Source organism: Lissotriton vulgaris, chromosome 11 (genome assembly GCF_964263255.1).
Source record: "Lissotriton vulgaris chromosome 11, aLisVul1.2, whole genome shotgun sequence".
Lineage (NCBI taxonomy): Eukaryota > Metazoa > Chordata > Amphibia > Caudata > Salamandridae > Lissotriton > Lissotriton vulgaris.
Window position 1 is genome coordinate 558,744,156 of NC_141699.1, and position 18,335 is coordinate 558,762,490.

At 43.1% G+C, this 18,335-nt stretch overlaps 1 protein-coding gene across 2 annotated transcripts in view; it reads right to left on the bottom strand.

Moving 5' to 3' along the window:
• Positions 1 to 18,335, bottom strand: part of NSD3 (nuclear receptor binding SET domain protein 3) — a 1,769,888-nt gene that overhangs the window by 517,022 nt on the left and 1,234,531 nt on the right. Inside the window, exon 15 of one of the 2 annotated variants that reach the window (XM_086943638.1) lies at positions 11,374 to 11,523. The exons of the other annotated variant lie outside the window; for it this stretch is intronic. Coding sequence (XP_086799764.1) covers positions 11,374 to 11,523 — 150 coding nt within the window. The remainder of the gene's footprint in view (positions 1 to 11,373; positions 11,524 to 18,335) is intronic. 2 annotated transcript variants of the gene reach the window in all.

Sequence of the window (18,335 nt, forward strand, 5' to 3'; positions counted from 1 at the left end):
CCAGTACAGCTGTCAATACGTATTTAGCTGTGTCGTGTTCATGATGGATCATTTCTGCGGATGCATTTATGAATTTGGGAAAGGTGTATAAAATATAACTGGCCCTCTTCCAGAGGGTGCATGTATAACTCATTAGCAGAAGAGACTGAAGTTTGGGCCCAAATGCCAAACTGGTAGATGAGAAAACCTTTCCAAACAACATCAATACAATTTGATTCTCCAACCAGCCTGGCAGTAGGAAAAGCATCAGAGTTGACCTTGGGATTTGTCCCTATGGGGGTAAGGCGGGAGCCCAAAGGGATTAGTTGACACTACTGCAGGCCTTGTCATAATAAATACCACTGGGGACTCAGGCACATTCATGCGCCCAAAGGCACTGTAGAGGGATCCAGAATCATCTGGAAGTGTTATTGCATGGCCTTCTTCAAGGCCTCTACCTGCTGTAGAGTTGATGTCAGTGTTCTTCGAGGGATACATTGTCGTAATACATCTGAGAAAAAGTTCTGAGGTGTAAGACATCAACAAAAAGTTAACGGCAAAGATCAAAAGGAATTAAAGTCAAAACTCAGAAGTGGCACCTATATAAAGATATATTCTGTCACTTTGAGAGGCAGTGTTTTGCTGCTGTGGAGTCAGATGCCGCCATCTACCCCCATGCAAAAGCAACTGCTGAAGGATTCAGATCCAGTATGCGGCGTGTAGGGATTCAAATGATGAGGAACCAAAGGTCAGAAGTATCCATCGGGAAAAAAAGGTTGTGAAATACAAGGTGGAAAATTCAATATATTGCCCGATGCTCAAGGAGGTCAGTATATTGAGTAGGAAAAAAAATGGGTGATGGATCTGAATGCTGCTAATAAGATTTAGAAGGATGAGAGTGCATGACAATCTTGTACGGTGTGCTGAAAACATGACATTGGAGACATAAAAGAGGGCAATCTCAGTACAGTTGGTGGTTGGGAAGCCTCAATGAAGTTTGGCAAGTGAATTATAGAAGGATATGTAGGTGGCAAACCTGTTGAATAAAACACATTTGTGACTTTTAGAGAAGATATGCAGAACGGCAGACAGTTGGACAGAGAGGAGGGTTAAGCTGCTGGCTTTCTCTGCCTTTTTTCAAACAAGATTGGTAGTGTAGTACACCTAAAGTGTTCCAGGTACATGTTGGTGACGGAATGGAGACTGAATGGATAGGGTGATAGGTTAAAGGAGCAGAAGTAGTGAGAGTTGTGTCAATATGGGAGGACTAGGAGTCCAATGGGGCTCCAGATGGATTTATGGCTTTCAGACTAGGAAGGAGTTCTGGCAGGACGTTATGGGAATGGATTTAAGGGAGGTAGTTATTAAAGTCTAAGTAAGGGGCTGGTAGAGAAAGGAGTAGGTGTTGTGGATAGAGCAGTCAATGTAGTTCTGATGTTGGGAATGTTGAAGTGTAAATATTTAACAGTAATTGGTTGTCAGAGCAGACACCATTGTATTGTGTGAGGGGGGAGCAATGACTGAGTTTACAATTATAATCCCAAGGTTAATGAGTGGCACTGAGATATGAAACTGCTACAAAGATGATAAACATTCCTGAAGATGTGGGCAGTAGATGACCACAATATGTGCAAGAAATGGTTCAGTGACTGCAACGATCTGGGTTACCAGTGTGACAAGGTGGGAGCCATCAATGTTTTGTTTAAAAAAAATGCCTAAAACCCAATCTTTATGGGAGAGGTAAGGTAAATGGTGTAGGGTGGTGTGAGCATTGTGAAAGGCTGCAAGAGGGGCTGTTTCTGTAGATGAAGTAACGTTTCAATGGAGAAGGTTAAATGAAATGGAGCTGATTAAGGGTCAAAGTGGTCAGTGATGAAGGACAATGTACTACAGATTCAGATCGCATTCTATTGGTAGAGGGAAGTGGTTTTCGTGCTATGGAATTGTTTATAAAGGTCATGTTTGTTTCAATCTAAACTTGGGTCAAGAGATGAAGTTATACGGAGGAGGTTTGGTGGGCGACAGTTGGATGTATGGGGCTAATAAGTGAGCAATAGTAATATATGATGGGGAGAGCAAAGATCAGCTAGCCTGAATGGGTCAAAGATTCAGGGTATGGAGAAAAAGAGGATAGTGTTTGGAAGTATCATGTCTGAAGTTGAACTTTATGGAAAACAGGCAACAGGAACAAAGCAAATAGAAAGCATTACTCGATCTGCAATATTTTGACCTATTACGTTCAGTATAAGAAAGTCAATCATGGAATCTTCCTCCTCTGCAGAGAATTGGTGAATTATACATAGCCTTACTAATAGGACATCTACTGGAAGCAGTGGATTTAGCAATTGATCCATGCTGCTTTGTTAAATATGATCCACACTGGCTTTGGTACCGTCTGCAAGGAACATGTCAACTAACGCTATGTTACAAGGTTTAAAATCTGTGAGCCCTAAAATAATAACGTACCAAAAGTGTCTTCATATGGAACAGATAATAGGTACAGATTCTTGGATTAGATCAAGAAATTCCAGTTAAGAAATAGTGCTTACAGCTCTTTCTTCTATTGCAAGAAGACTGGGCCCGGTGAACAGACTGCCTTTTTCAGTAAGTAGCAAAAGAGCTCTACTGTAGATTGCATTACTATGCATCATGTTACAGTAGGCATTAGTGTAAACGTGGGGAGCTAATCCTATGTCTGCATATCAATGATTTGACTGTTCGAAACACTATTGAATTCTTTGCAACGACAGGTGAAATAATGTTCCCATTGCTTGTTCCTCGCAACATAAAACTGATGCTAGTCTGAGATTCAAGACTCTGTGCTATGTCACTGAGGCTAGGAAGTAGGTGAAGTTCAAAGTATGGCTGAATTGGCAGCTCTGCCGCTATCTAAGTCTCTGAGCATTCCCAATTTATTTTCAAAAGGCACAGGAAAAAATATTTCAAATAAAGAAAAAGCTGCAACTTAACTAATTTGACACAGAACCAATGTGGCATTCAAAGCACAGGCTACCACAACAGGAGCTTGAAAATCTTACCAAAACACAAACTGTGCAGAACAGTGTCCCTACATGCACAAAATGAATACAATACAGATAGGCACAGTGCCATCTTATCTCACATGAAAGAGAAACTGCAGGTCAAACTTCTCTTGCACATACCGGTGCAGCAGAGACTGAGGATGACAGTGAGGTGTGAAATTGTTTTTCTCTACAATATCAGCCTAAGGAATTGCCCAATTGTAGTCTTTTTTTCCACTTAGATGTCATGGAAAGCACAAGCAGTAGTTAACACTGGAAGCATGGGCTTAGCTGTCAGCAATACCGCTATTTTAGAAAATAAAAAATGACAGTCAATGATGGATTGTAATACCAAAACCTACTTAGACACTGGCTGCAATTTATGTTATTTCAGTGATATTTCTAAAATTAGAACAAAAAACGTCAATTTAAGGAAGCCTCCCATGCAATAACCATGCTTTTTGCGAGTCGTCCTCTGCACTCATTGGATTGGTAAACATAGTATGTGACAGATTACGGAAAGTGTGAAAGAACAAGTTACTTACCTTCGGTAATGGTGGATACTCTGTCTAACCGCAGAGGCCTCTCCTGTAGAATATTCCAAGGCGCCAGACTGGTTGCAGAATATTTGACAGCATAGCCCCACGAGGGGGTGTTGTGTGGCTTCAAGTTGAACCTGCTCTGCCCTGGAAGTGACGACTAGAGCCATATATAAGCGCCACACACGCGTGATGAAGCGTTTTCTTTCTTGACATTGTCGGAGCCCTGGACGTGAAGGTCAAAAAACAATTGGTGCCAATGCATAGATTTGCAATTTAGGACCTTTTTAGATGGAAAAGGATCCCTTCCACAAAACAGGGATGCAGGAGTTTAGTGAGGAATCTGTGACTAGATAAGAGTATCCACAACTATACCATCCACTGCACATGCTGTGTCAGTGGTAGCTACACTCATGATGAAAGAGTAACAACCTTTGGTAGAAAGGCTACTCTAGTCCTTAGCACCAGTTTGAACAGAAAGAAGGAGGTGTGGTGCAGCTGAACTGAAAGAGCTTGAAGCTCACTCATGATACAAACTGAAGTTATTGCAATGAGAAAAGCTGTCTTCAGGGTTAGGAGAGGTAGAAGACAGCTGCACAATGTCTCAAAAGGGTTGCACGTAAGAAAGTAAGGACCAAACTACGGTCCCACTGTGGCATTACAAAAGTATTACACTTTTGGGAAATCTCATCACAACAAGTGATTTTAAAAAGGACAGTTGGTCCATTAAACACACAAAGGCTGAATGGTTGACAAATAACCTTTAACTGCGCCCACCGCAAGTCCTTGCTTGGTCAAAAATTAAATAAACAACACATCAGATAGTTTGGCTTGCAGGCAGTCGATAGTATAGGTGCCACACTAAGCTACAAACTTGCTCCTGCACACAGTGTAAATTGACTTTCTAGAAGGATGCTTGGCCGCGATGAGAACATCCACTACTTCAGGAGGACGATCGAATGCAGTCAACTGCCGTGCCTCAATCACCACACATGGAGATGTAGGTTGCACAGGCCCCAGTGCAAGACTCTGCCCGACTGCTGCGACTGCAGATCCTTCCCAAAAGGTAGCCTGATTAGAAGACAGATGCTCAGGCCTAGTTCTGTGTACCACACTCTACTGGTCCAATCTGGAGCCACTACGATTAAATGACCCTGATCCTTCTTGATCTACAGACCTCTGGGTAGGGGAGATATTAGCTGGAAGGTATCTAGGAGTCCAGTGTTCCGCTCTAAGCAGAATTTATCTCTGAGATCAGGCCTTCTTCAGAACTCGAGTGTACAAAAGTGTTGACATTGCATGCTCTCAGTGGTGGCAAAAAGAATTGTGCCAGGTTTTTCTATTTTGCTGAAAGACTTGCTGTGCCACCTCCTCTTGTAAATGCTATTTGGGATCCCCTAGGCATCACCAGCTGAATTTGTCCACCCTGGCGTTTAAAGGATAATGCCAGCTGAAGTATGCACAATCGGGGAAATTCCCTAGCGATTCAGCCAGTTCCAGAGGTGCAGGGTCTCATGGCACAGGGATCGGGAGCTCATTCAGGCAGCCAAATGTCCTTGGAGCCTCAGCACCATTCCTCATTGGGATCCAGGACAAAGGACGAGACATTTGAATCAAAGTCCGAATGTCCTGTACTCTCTGATCTGGAGGGAAGGCCCAGGTACCCCACCATATCAATCAATCAATCGATCACGCGTTTGTAAAGTGTGACTACTCACCTGAAAGGGCCTCAAGGTGCGGGGGGATGGAAGGGGGGGGGGGGGGGGGAATTGAGCGGGTGAGGTTCTTGTTGGTCCCGGCATAGAGTGTGTTGCCATTGTCCAGTCTGCTGCTGAGGCGGGCGTGGGTGATGGTTTTTCTGTGTTCGAGGATGCTCCAGGTGAAGGTCTTTCGGCGGAGGGAGTGATCTGGCGGTCCTTTTGGAGTTTGGAGTCCACGATTATTCAAGGGTTGCTTGCGGAGTCCGTGGGGTAGGGGGGGCTTCCGAGGTCGGGGCCACCAGGCATCGGGGTGTGGGCCCATGATTAGTACTTTTGTTTTGTCCGTGTTGAGTTATAGGCAGATGTTCTTCATCCAGCTGGCAACTGCTTTCATTCCTTCTTGAAAGTTGTGTTTGTGTTAATTGAATAGGGAGAGGATGAGTTGGGTATCTCCAGTGCATGATACTATGTTGACTCTGTGTGATCTGGCGATGGATGCAAGCGGGGCCATGTAGACTTTGAACAGGGTGGGGCTGATGGAGGATCCTTGAGGGACTCCGCAGGTGGTTGCTGAGGGTTCCGAGAAAAGGAGGGAGTCTGATCCGCTGCGTTCTGCCGGAGAGGAATGAGCAGATCCAGTCGAGGGCCTTGTTACGGATTCCTGCATCGTTGAGTCTGCGGGTTAGGATGCAGTGTGAGACTGTGTTGAAGGCCGCGGAGAGGTCCAGGAGAATGAGGGCAACTGTCTCTCCTCTGTTGAGGAGGGAGCGGATGTTGTCTGTCGCGGCGAGAAGGGTGGATTCAGTGCTGTGATTTTTCCTGAAGCCTGATTGGGAGGAGTCAAGGATGCTGTTTTCTTCTAAGAAGGAGGCGAGTTGACTGTTGACGGGAACAGGAGTAAGGAGATCAGTCTGTAGTTCTGGAGGTCGGTGGGTTCTGACGAGGAATTTCTCAGGAGGGGGTTGAACTTTGCGGGTTTCCAGTCGTCAGGGAAGGAGGAGGTCTCGAAGGAGCGGTTACAGAATCCTCAAAGCTCAAGGCGATGATGTCTGCGGTTCTGTGGTAGATGTGATGGGGGCAGGGATCCATGGGGGCCCCAGAGTGGATGGACTTCGTAGTCCTCAGCTTTGCTTCGAGGCTGGGGGCGGTCCAGCTGTCAAGTCTGCTGCAGGTTCGACGTGGAGGTTGTTATTGAAGTTTTTGTAGATTGTCTTGATTTTGTAGTGGAAGAAGGCGCTCAGTCTGTCGCAGAGGTCCTGGGAGGCTGGGATGTCTGTAGTCTCCCTGCTGGGTTAGGCGAACTCTTTGATAATGCCAAAGAGTTCCTTGCTGTTGGGAGCGTGGGTGGCGATTCTGTTGTGGGGCGCTTTCTTCCTTGAGCATCGGATGAGTTTGTGCTGGGCGGTGGTGGCTGCTTTGAAGCTGTCAAAGTCCACTGTGGTTTTAGAGTTCCTCCATAGCTTTTTGAGCCGTCTGCAGGTTCGTTTAGATTCTCTGAGTTCGGTGGAGACCCAGCTGGCTTTTTGGGCGTGAGGGTTGGACGTACATCAAAGCAACTGGGAATTGCTTAAATTCTGTGCCATAGAACAAGTCCCACTAATGGAGCGAGGCGGTGATCGCCTGAAAAACCTGAGACGCAAGGAGTCCAAACACATCATCAACTTTAGGACCCTAGAGCCCAGAGGCCTTAACTTGACTGAATAGCTTTATGTACACCTCTAACTTTCTTGGCAAGTAGGATGCAGAAAAGGACCTTAATCTCAGCAAAAGGAGAAATAGCCCACTAGAGGGAATCTCACAAGAAATACCATAAAACAGCAAAAGACTGCAGGATGGGAATGCTGACTCACAATCATAATTTATGAACAGCAATAAGTGACACATCTCATCCAATGGGCCCATTGGAGATGAAAAAGGAATAAACTCACCAAAGAGTTAATTATTTTGTCTGCACAATAACATTTGCACTCCCCTCCCTTTTTTCTTTCTGTTAAAAACTGGAACATTGATACATATCGGAGCAAACTGGTGACGAAAATGTAGTGGCCACTACATTAACCAGCATGCATCCATCAATTTCACAGGAAGTCACATGACTCTGTGTTTAAAAGGAGGACTTAGAAACCTGCTCAACGTCCCTTGAGCAAGCTTTGTAAGAAGCGTAACGCGTTGGGTACTGGTTGCTGAAATAAACCGCTGTAATTGAAGTTGTGACGAGAGAGTGCGTTTTCATTTCCCTGCTGGGAACCCTGAGCGATATTTCAATGACTAACCCGGTCGTAGAAAACTGCACCACGCCAATGATAGAGCGCCGATACCACTCTGGGTTAAAACTGATATTATATACATATATATATATATATATATATCTCTCAATCAATCACGCAAGCAAGTGGGCATGCAACACAAGGGAGGTGCAGGCCCTCATGGCCTTGGCTGTAGTGCACAGAGGCCTTCATTGCCGCTCAAAGGAAAAAAATATTAGAGGGAACATTGCTTGTAAGACATTGAGTCTGCTCCAGAGTTGGAGCTGAAACTGAAGCAGGTGAAGGAGGCATACAGTGCGCCAAGAGCAGGTGGTAACCTGAATGAAGGCCTCCGCAGATGTGGCCCAAAGGCGTTCCATAGAAAACAGGTAGGGTACCAAAGATTTGCAACATGGTTTCTTTGAATGCCACAACCTATTGCATCACTGAAGGCCCCTGAGATTTAGAATGTAACTGGATCATCTGTGGAATTAGCTCCTCTTCAGGGGATCTGGAAGATACCGATGGTCACCTTGATGTCCTCATGACTTCTCAGAAAGAGTGGTGAGGCAGGACAATTTCCACTTGGACTTCTTATTTTTCTTTTTGGACTTACTCAAAGACTTGGACCGCAACCAAGGCCTGTTGCAGGAGCGGCCCCAAGAGTGGGAACAGATCTGCACTCTTGACTTCGAGCAGGAACAGGCATAAGAGACTCCTAGCAGCGTTCAGTAATGTACAGTTCGGCTATGCAATCACAAATCGCCTTATGGTGTATGAAGGCACACTACTTCCTAAACATGGGAGTCAAGGAATGAACCCGAACACCAGCGAGGTACCTTGTGGGGATCTGTCGCAGACATCTGCTTGTGACAGTCCCTCTGAGTTCTAAACCCTATAGTTTTAGGAGGGGACAGGTTTCCTTGCGAACTGGAAAATAATTTTGTTACAAAACTGACGAGAAATTGGAATTAGCTCTGGATCCACCTACGGAGGTACAGAAAGAAAGGGACTCATGTCAGCGTGCATCAGTGGTGCTTATTTATGGTTCCAGCCATCACTTTCGGAGCGGAGTTGACGTGGAGCAGCCTGACTTCACCTAACGGCTATGGTCCGACACCTGGGAATATTCTGCAGGTGAGGAATATGCAGTCAGAAGTATCCATCAGAAGTTTCATTCTGGAAAGCAAGACAACAAAATGTTTCTGTGCTCAAAAAAAGAACAGACACATAGAAAAGGATCTCTTTCTCCTGCCAAAGCACACTAAAATCTGGGTACTGCCTGGTAAGGGGACGGGATGATGATTGCTTCACAAAGGAACACTACTCAGCCAAGTTGCCAACAAAAATTGGTAAAGTGATCGCTTTCTCTAGGAGAACCTTTTTCAGCCATTCTGCTGTACTCATTTGCAACAAATTAGGAGGGAAAGGAGTACAGATTACCAAACAGTGGTCCACTGTTAGTAAACGTACCTCACACTACTGACACTGTGCCCAGCAGAATTTCTACTGTTTAATCTGCATCTCTTCAAATTGTGTTCTATTTAGCAAACAAATACATTTGTAGTAGAATATAAACAACAACCGTGACTGACTTTGATTACCTTGTTTTTAAATAACTAAGTCATTAAAATACTTTTCCCCCGAACATTTTTCTTGACAGAATCCCTTTGCAGTAGGTTGATGGTGCAAAAAACACCAGTTGTATAGGCTCATCTGATCTTCACTGGTTCCACAAAAGCAGAGAGGTAGATTAAGCTCATAAATCTATATCTACAGCCCAGTCTTTTACCCAATGATCATCACTGCAGAAGCCAGCCAGAGGACTCACTCTTGTGCACACCAAGATCACGATACCAACACAGGACAAAAATAACCCATTACCCAGTGGCGCTGGAACTGGTGGTGTGGGGGTACTGCAGCACCCCCATAAAATTTGAAATAGTTTAGGATAGAGAATGAACAAATAAGGATCCTTTCGAATGTTTTCTTCTGGCGACATGTGTTGCGTTTTTAGAGACAGGCAGTCACATATCCCCTATGTAATGTTATCAGCACCCCCACCCTAAAAAATGTTCCAGCACCACTGCATTACACGCATAACAAAACTGGCTTTGCAATATGATTTCCACTAAACTAGAATTCCTTATTTCACAAAAGGGTTACTTATGTATTACAACTGAAAAATACCCTTTAGTTATAAGGAAGATTCTCTGATCAAACAAAGGGGGGTGCATGAAGAAATACAGTGCATGAAAATGATTCTGCAACGGTTTTTTAACTAACGTGCATGACTTCAAATGAGACACAAACAAAAAAAAAGACCCCCTTCCAGGACCTGGCTGGTGAAAGCACAGTATCCCATTATAAGGAAGTAATAAACTCAGTTATGGTGAAGGCTTCGAACTCCAAAGTATCCGGTGATATTATATTTTTCTTTTTATAGAATGGCTGCATGAGTGGGAAGTATTTCCGACTATTGATCAGATAATCTTGATTACTTGAGATGCACAAACATAACTGACATATCAGACAATGCCTAAGAATCCTTTAGTAATTAGAAAGTAAATATCCGCTGTCTGCATTTCCTCTTCCGAAAACCTGAAGGGTGCTGCTTGTTCTTTTCGATGGCAAACTCTCACTTGTTGATCAGTAGCTTTAAATCGATGCTTGCACTAGCCTTTTGAATTACATAACTGAAGTGGTCTCATCTCAGAGGAAATACAGAGAGCAACACTCACAAAAAACAAAACAATTAGCTTAACAAAATGGAAAACAAGCCAAAAATGTTATTTCAGTGCATGTAAAGCAAGTTATTAGTTGTGCATTAAGCGACGTACATGTTGCTCAATCAGAGGGCTTAAAACAATTTAAATAAACTCACTAGGGGCAGTCGTAATAGTTACAACATATATTTAGATTTTGGATAGAAAAGAGAAACATCAATCATCTTTAAGAAGGAGCACTAACTTTTCTAGATAATTTTTAAGTTCTCTTCAAGCCACCTTATTGTAGGGTATTTTCAAAGTTATCAGCCGCATCAAGCTAACAAAAACATGTTCACGTTGTTGAAATATTGTAAACATAATGTCTTGTGGCCGGTACTAACTACTCTTCCAACTGAAGGTCATGCCAATTTGGAAAAAAAATAGTTTACAGATGATTGTTTTGGTCACATTAATCAGACTGACCGACTTCACAAAGAGTTGCTTTAAGTACTAGCATTTCTGTAGCGAAATGTATTCCTGGAAAATATTTCTAAAAGCCCATCATCATTAAGCCACCTGCTATCCAAGCAGCCTTGGAAATTAGGAAACCTCACCTCAACGCAAGTATATATTCTTTGTGCATAGTACTGTGGAAAATCACCATGATGAGTACTATTCACCATTTCAACTTTGAAATACAATGTTTTCAGACCGGCTAGATTAACATGTCGATTGAGAGTAATTACTTTTTCCCTTTTTTTGTCTCTGCATTAAGTGCTAGCCTGCATTTTCGAGTATTTATCGATACATTCTTAACTCGGACAATAACCCTAAAAAAAAATTCTAACTGAAAACCAGAATCACAAAATCTGAGCTTTAGATAGCAAAGCTAGCAAAGAATTCACCCACATCTGTGGCTGGGAATGTTGCTCCATTTGGCAAACATAAAAGCTACTAGGCTGGTGGAGAAAGTCCGACACAAGAATTGTTTTAAGCCCTCTAAGGATTAAGCTGGCAAATATAAATAAAAGAAAACATTGACCACGAATAATGCAGCAATACTGAAAGCAACAGATGGTACAGAAAAAGCTCACATTTTAAACACGTTTTTCAAAAGAAGCAGCAAAGAAAAGAAAGAAAAGGCAAACAAACAAAAGAGAAAGACAAACTAATTTGGTTACCTTTCTCACATTTCTTTTTGGAAGCTGACGAAGAAGAAGGAATCATAGGTAATTTCATCAACTCAGCACGATTTGATTCATTCAGAAGGTAGTGGGACTTATAGGTATATGTAATGAACAAATTGTCTGAATGGTCCTGCACTATTAAGCCTATATGAAACAAACAGAAACAGATGAGTTGCTATGAAGCTACCCATGATTCCACAAGGAAAAATAAAAGAAAATAAACTGAACCAACAGCTACAATATATACAAGTTCTTTCACAAAAAGGTTTTAAAAGATGATCAATGAAAAGTTAACATGAGGAAGGAACAAAAAGTAGCAGAATGGAGCAAAATAAAGAAGAGATCTACTAAAATCAAATGTTAGGCCGCGTGGAATGGTAATCACAAAAGCAAGAGATGAACTGCTGCAGAAAAGGAAGCACAATAAAATCAGAAATCTACAACACCCTTAAATTGAGCAGGGTTGTGGTTTGCTTTACTTTGCATAGTTTATGGAAAACGAACGGTGCCAGAAAAAGGCTACATTTCTCCCACAGATGCAATACCGCCAATTAAGGGATGAACAAGTCAATTCACTATGGGGAGCCAATATCACATAACTGTACATCAAAAGACCTTCGTAGCTCAGCAAAAATGAATGTGGTGAAAATATTACTGTTTTTAAAAGCAAAGAAGACATGGAAAGGTTAGGTCGTACTAGAGGGCCCGGACGCCACAATGGAAAGAGTCTCTAGTGGGGTGAAGCAGGGGGGAGTGGATGCTGCCCAGCGTTTCCTTGAGTTAAGACATCAGGAGTCTCTGCAAACTGAAAAGGTGAGACTGCCTTTTTATCCATAATTTTTAATTAATTCCCCACACACATTCTCTGACGCATATTGTAGCCCTGAAGGGTTGCAGCTCTTAGATTTCACAAATTTGGGACTTGGGCCAATACCATAATTCCATTCTTTATTTATATTAATCCTGGTATCCTCAAATACATAGCAGACATCTGTCCTGGAGCGAAACTTGTAGGAAACATCCAGGAGATGTAGCTAAATTACTATAGTAATTGGTGTTTCTTAGTGCCAAGATAAAGTTTATAAATGCAGGCAAAAAAGATCTGCAAGAAAATGCAAACCACCATCCAGTCATACATACATCCGTAATCTAGTGGTAATATTCAATTATAAATAAAGTTGTAACGGATGGACCCTTGTCTTTGGTAAGCGTATACATCTTGCCAGACCTTACTACTGTCCAGCAGCTTACCATGCTTTTAGCTAGGTCACCTGGCTCCATTTAAAACTTCATGTCTTGTATAGATTTCCCTTACTACAAAATCAGGCAGGACAAACAAGAAAATATTTCAACTTAAAAGATCAGCACTGGTTCATTGTGGCATTTCACCCTAAGCTTGATATACTTTATCATAGGCCACACACATTTGCAAATTCATTCTTATTTCAGAAATGGCTATGCCCTTTTAAACAGTTTTTATAAATTTTGAGTGCCTAAATCCTCAAAGGTAGACAGTTTCAATTTCTCCAAAAATGAAAAACACCTCGAACATATCAAATGGCAGACGGGTAACTGCAACATGTCTTTGTTCTGTACCCCGTCCTTTTGTGTAATGTGTAAAATCAGTCTCCAAAATTTCCCAGACTGTGTAAAGGCAATGGAGTAATGTCCTGATTTTAATCCTTAACTCTCCTATTGCATGACAGCCATCATTTTGGATTTTCCTGTCACATAATTTGCTGCATGCGTCTCTACAGTTACAGAGTAATCATACAACTACCAAGAAACAACAATAGATGCTTTGTTTTCTTTGGATTGGGATTAAAGGTTCGCCTAAATATAGATAATTAGATTTTAATAACATGTGCAAACCGTAAGAAAAAGATACCGATGTCAGGTGGCATATGCAAACAGCCTACCCACATACCGAACTGCCCCAAGTATAGCCAATTTTATAAGTTGGCAGTTAAAACAATTATGTAGGTTTCAACATGTTCAAAAAGAGCAATAGGAGAAAGTTACTCACCAGTAATTACAGTTCTGCAGTTTTAGAAGCTTTCATATGGGTGGCTGTGTTTAGGCAGGTTCCCAGGTGACAATATGGTTATTAGGAACGACACACAACAAAGAAGCGGAGGGCAAGCCATAAAGAAACTATGTATTGTAACCCAGTGGAGAAAGGTGCTGTGTGAACCCAAAGTCCATTGGGGAAAGCAGCACTAAGGGGAGTGATACATTAACATGTATTTCTTTGCAACGTACTTGATGAGAGAAAGAATATATCAAAGTATTTTTTTTAAAATAAGATTACACACATAAATAAAGAAAACCTCTTAGAGATGTGCCTATTGTACTGATTCACATTTTCTGACAAATGAAAGAGAAGGAGTTATAAAAGTCGAAATGTATTCAGGGATACCATGCAACGCTGTGCACCAAGAAATAATAGCCAGTACAAGCAAAGTCCTTGAGTAACTTGAAGGACAGTTTCCCTGGCACCAGTGAAGCTCCCCCAGTGAATTACGCTGTAAGACTTGGCCCTTTCAGCAGGTTCATCTCTAAACTTTTGACCTCACTAATTTCTGAACCCTTTTTTGTGGACTTTTAGAACGTTGCCACTGCTAACCAGTGCTAAAGCGCGTGTGCTCTCTCCTTTAAGGTTGCTAACATTGGCAGACCCAAAATTGGCACATTTAATTTACTTCCATGTCCATACTAAAGTGGTACTGCATATACCCACAGCCAGTAAATTAAATGCTACTAGAGAGACTGCGATTCAGAAAAGGGGGTAGTGATGGACAGAGTATCTGAATTAAGCAGAACACTCCTACCCAGTCCAAAGATCAGGGCTTGATCCATCACCGTTTTTTCGCTCACTGCACCATCCCAGCTCAGAACCTGGCTACATGCAAAATAGTCTGTCCCTGGCCCAGTGAATCATGGGAACAGGGCAGACCAAACTACCAAGCCAATTCTTATACTGGAAAGGAAACAAGCTTCCGGGGACCGGTTTCTGGCATTTCAGCCGTCTTCGGCCTGGCTTGCTTGAATCCTGATGGTGCAGTGAGCAAGGGACTCACATCTGAGTATACCCTTCCACGCTTATGGTGGAGAAAATGATTCAGAAAAGGGGGTGGTGATGGACAGAGTATCTGAATTAAATAGAACACTCCTACCCAGTCCAAAGATCAGGGCTTGATCCATCACCGTTTTTTAGCTCACTGCACCATCCCAGCTCAGAACCTGGCTACATGCAAATTAGTCAGTCCCTGGCCCAGTGCATCATGGGAACAGGGCAGACCAAACTACCAAGCCAATTCTTATACTGGAAAGGAAACAAGCTTCTGGGGACCGGTTTCTGCCATTTCAGCCGTCTTCGGCCCGGCTTGCTTGAATCCTGATGATGCAGTGAGCAAGGGACTCACATCTGAGTATACCCTTCCACGCTTATGGTGGATAAAACGATTTAGAAAAGGGGGTGGTGATGGACAGAGTATCTGAATTAAGCAGAACACTCCTACCAAGTCCAAAGATCAGGGCTTGATCCATCACCGTTTTTTAGCTCTGGGCCAGGGACAGACTAATTTGCATGTAGCCGGGTTCTGAGCTGGGATGGTGCAGTGAGCTAAAAAACGGTGATGGATCAAGCCCTGGTCTGTGTACTGGGTACGAGTGTTCTGCTTAATTCAGATACTCTGTCCATCACCACCCCCTTTTCTGAATTGTTTTGTCCACCATAAGCGTGCAAGGGTATGCTCAGACGTGAGTCCCTTGCTCATTGCACCATCAGGATTCAAGCAAGCCGGGCCGAAGACGGCTGTAATGCCAGAAACCGGTCCCCGGAAGCTTGTTTCCTTCCCAGTATAAGAATTGGCTTGGTAGTTTGGTCTGCCCTGTTCCCATGATTCACTGGGCCAGGGACAGACTAATTTGTATGTAGCCGGGTTCTGAGCTGGGATGGTGCAGTGAGCTAAAAAACGGTGATGGATCAAGCCCTGATCTGTTGACTGGGTATGAGTGTTCTGCTTAATTCAGATACTCTGTCCATCACCACCCCCTTTTCGGAACTAGTGAGACTGCAGCACTTATTGTGCCATCCACTTAGGTAGCCTTTTAACATGTCTCAGGCCTGCCACTGCAACCTGTGTGTGCAGCACTAAACTGATATTTTGACCTGGCAAGATAAATCTCTTGCCAGGCCCAAAACTATATTTATTACACATAAGTTAACCCTTGGGGTAGGCCCTAAATAGCTGAGAGATCAAGGTACAGCGTACTTAAAAAATAGGACATGTACTTTTAAGTTTTACATGTCTTGGTAGGGAAAAACTCTGAAATCTGTTTTTCACTACAAAGCCTACCTCTCCCATAGGATAGCATTGGGCTAATGTATTATATTTAATAAGTGATAACTTTCAATTGGGAGCAGGTTGGAATGTCTAGTTTGGTGTCTAAATAATTGTAATCTAAAGCCATCTTTAATGGTAGTTAGATTTCAAGTAACAATTCTGATAATGCCACTTTTATAAAGTAGATATTTTCTTGTCCCAGATATTTGGTGCCACCTGCCTGTATTCTGAGTCACATGCATCGGTGTAGCTAGCAGTTGGTCTTTGCGTATTGCTGCGAGACTGTGAGACAAAAGGAAGATAGGTGTTGGCAGGATGGGCCATCTCGGACTTGATGAAGGGGAGAAGCTGTCATGTACCACACTTGTACATCACAAAGGCTTTGCCTGAGCACACTCACAAAGGGTTTGACACTATTATATTGTGACCCCAGATAAGCTGTGGGCAGGGAAACAGGAAATTCTAAACACCTCTGGGGTGGAAACCTCCAGAACCACCTCCTACTTCAAAGTGGGCAGCTTGTATAAATATTGGACCCTCAAAACCCAACTCTTCAGTACACCTCTGGACCCGTGGGAGACTCAGAAGGACTGCTGTGCCGCTCTGCAGGAAAAACTGCTAATCTGTTGCCCTCCTGCCTGAGCGAGGGCTGGACCTGAATCTTGAACTCAAGACCACCAGAGTGACTCCAAGGTCCACTTAACTGGCCTACTGCTTAGAAGCCTCAGGGGCAGAACTGGCTCTAACCACCTTGCACTTAGCGCCTGGACTCAGAATGCTGTGAGTTTTATCCCCAAAGTGGTGCCACCGCAGTCGTGGACCGTTGGAATTGGCTCTGAAGGTGTTACGCCAGCCCAACGGTGGTCCTGTGGGCAGAACCGATGCAGTGTGACGCATCTCCTTGCAACACTGCTTCGGAACTGCTGCTGCACCCCTGGTACAGGACCTTGCATTGCAGCCTGCAACCTTCTCGGCACTGCTGCTGCCATATTACATCCACGACGCAGCCTTGAACATCACAAGCCCCTCGTCAACGACATCCTCAAGGAAGATAACGGACTCTGCATCGCAAGCCCTGCAACTTCTTTGTAACTAGCTGGTCTGCAACGTGTATTTGATGCAGGACTTTCCACTGCAAGCCCCTTGTCAACAGTATTCTCGACCATGATGCTGTACTTCGCATTGCAGCTCCTTGAAACTGCCGCTGCACAACGCATCCTCGACGCAGTATCTCACAAAGTTCCTCAACCAGGATTAAAGGTACTCTTGTTCAGCGGGCCTAACTTGGTCTCTGTATCTCACCCAAGCTCTCTCGTGGTCGGCCTAAACTTGTGATTTTGTCCCGGTCCAGTGCAGCCAGATAACCACAGTTGCCAATTAGTACTTCTAGGCACTAGATTTACTTAAACTTTGAAATTGCATATCTCCGGTTCTATCGATAAATATAATTTATTAAATTTGACTCTCGGTTTCTAACTTGGTGTGGGATTTGTCCTCTTATGTTTTCACTTTATTATTATTTGAAGTGCTGCATAAATACTTTACACATCGCCTCTTAGTTAAGCCTGACTGCTTTTGTGCCCAGCTTCAAGAACGTTAAGCACAGGTTAATTTGGGGTTTGCTTGTGTGCCACCCGGACAGAGATAGTGGTTTCTACTGGAGTAGGGTTTCACTCCCCACAACAAATAACCTAATTTCCAACATATGCAAAGTGAAATAGTGAAGGAATAACACTAAAGTTATACAAGAATAAGTAGTGCCATCACATTGGGTCTCATGCTGGCACAGAACCTTTCATTAGTTTGCTTGCTTGAATCATTCCTAGGTGTAAATCAGATATTCTCCACTAGGATTTTAAAGCAGCATTTTTAGCATTAAAAATTTAACATTATATTGATTTTTAATACACCATGTACATCTTTGGACAGTCTGACAAACAACTGATACAGTGCTTCAAGTCTGCCCACCAAAGTTGACATTTCAAAGCCCAAGTTTGTAAGATTTAACATTAAGAATACCTTCACTCGGGGAGGGTTGTGAGAAAGTGTATAAATCAATGAGATACATTAAATCTGGAGAACTGTAGTTAGGACAAGTACCTTCTACAGCGTCTGAACTTTTATAGATTTACATACTTGAATGATGTAACAAGCATTTACACTACCTAAGAAACAGAAGGTTAGAATGATAGTAAGCGTTTTGAAAAAGGTCTCAAGCCAACACCTGGTCACACAGGATGTGATTAGAATAAACAATCAGGAAAATAAAGATGCAGGCAGACAACTAAATAGCCTTTCACAGTGGCAAGCCTTAAATCTTGATGAGCTAGGGAACGCAGAGAATGCTGAACATTAGATAAGTGAGTGCCAATGGGGTTTAAAGATAGACTTTGTCATCTTACCCAGATAAGTGCTGCAGTCCAACAAGGAGGCATCTATATAGTGGCCTGTGAAGGACAAACAAAGGGACGTTTGACCTGGAAGTTGGAGGAACACATCCATTATTGGAGGTCTGGGAGGACAGAGTGGAAGATCACCAAATGAGCAGAGATACTCCCTTGATGTTGGAGCCACTGCCTCCTGTGGCACCACTGAATGGACCTCATA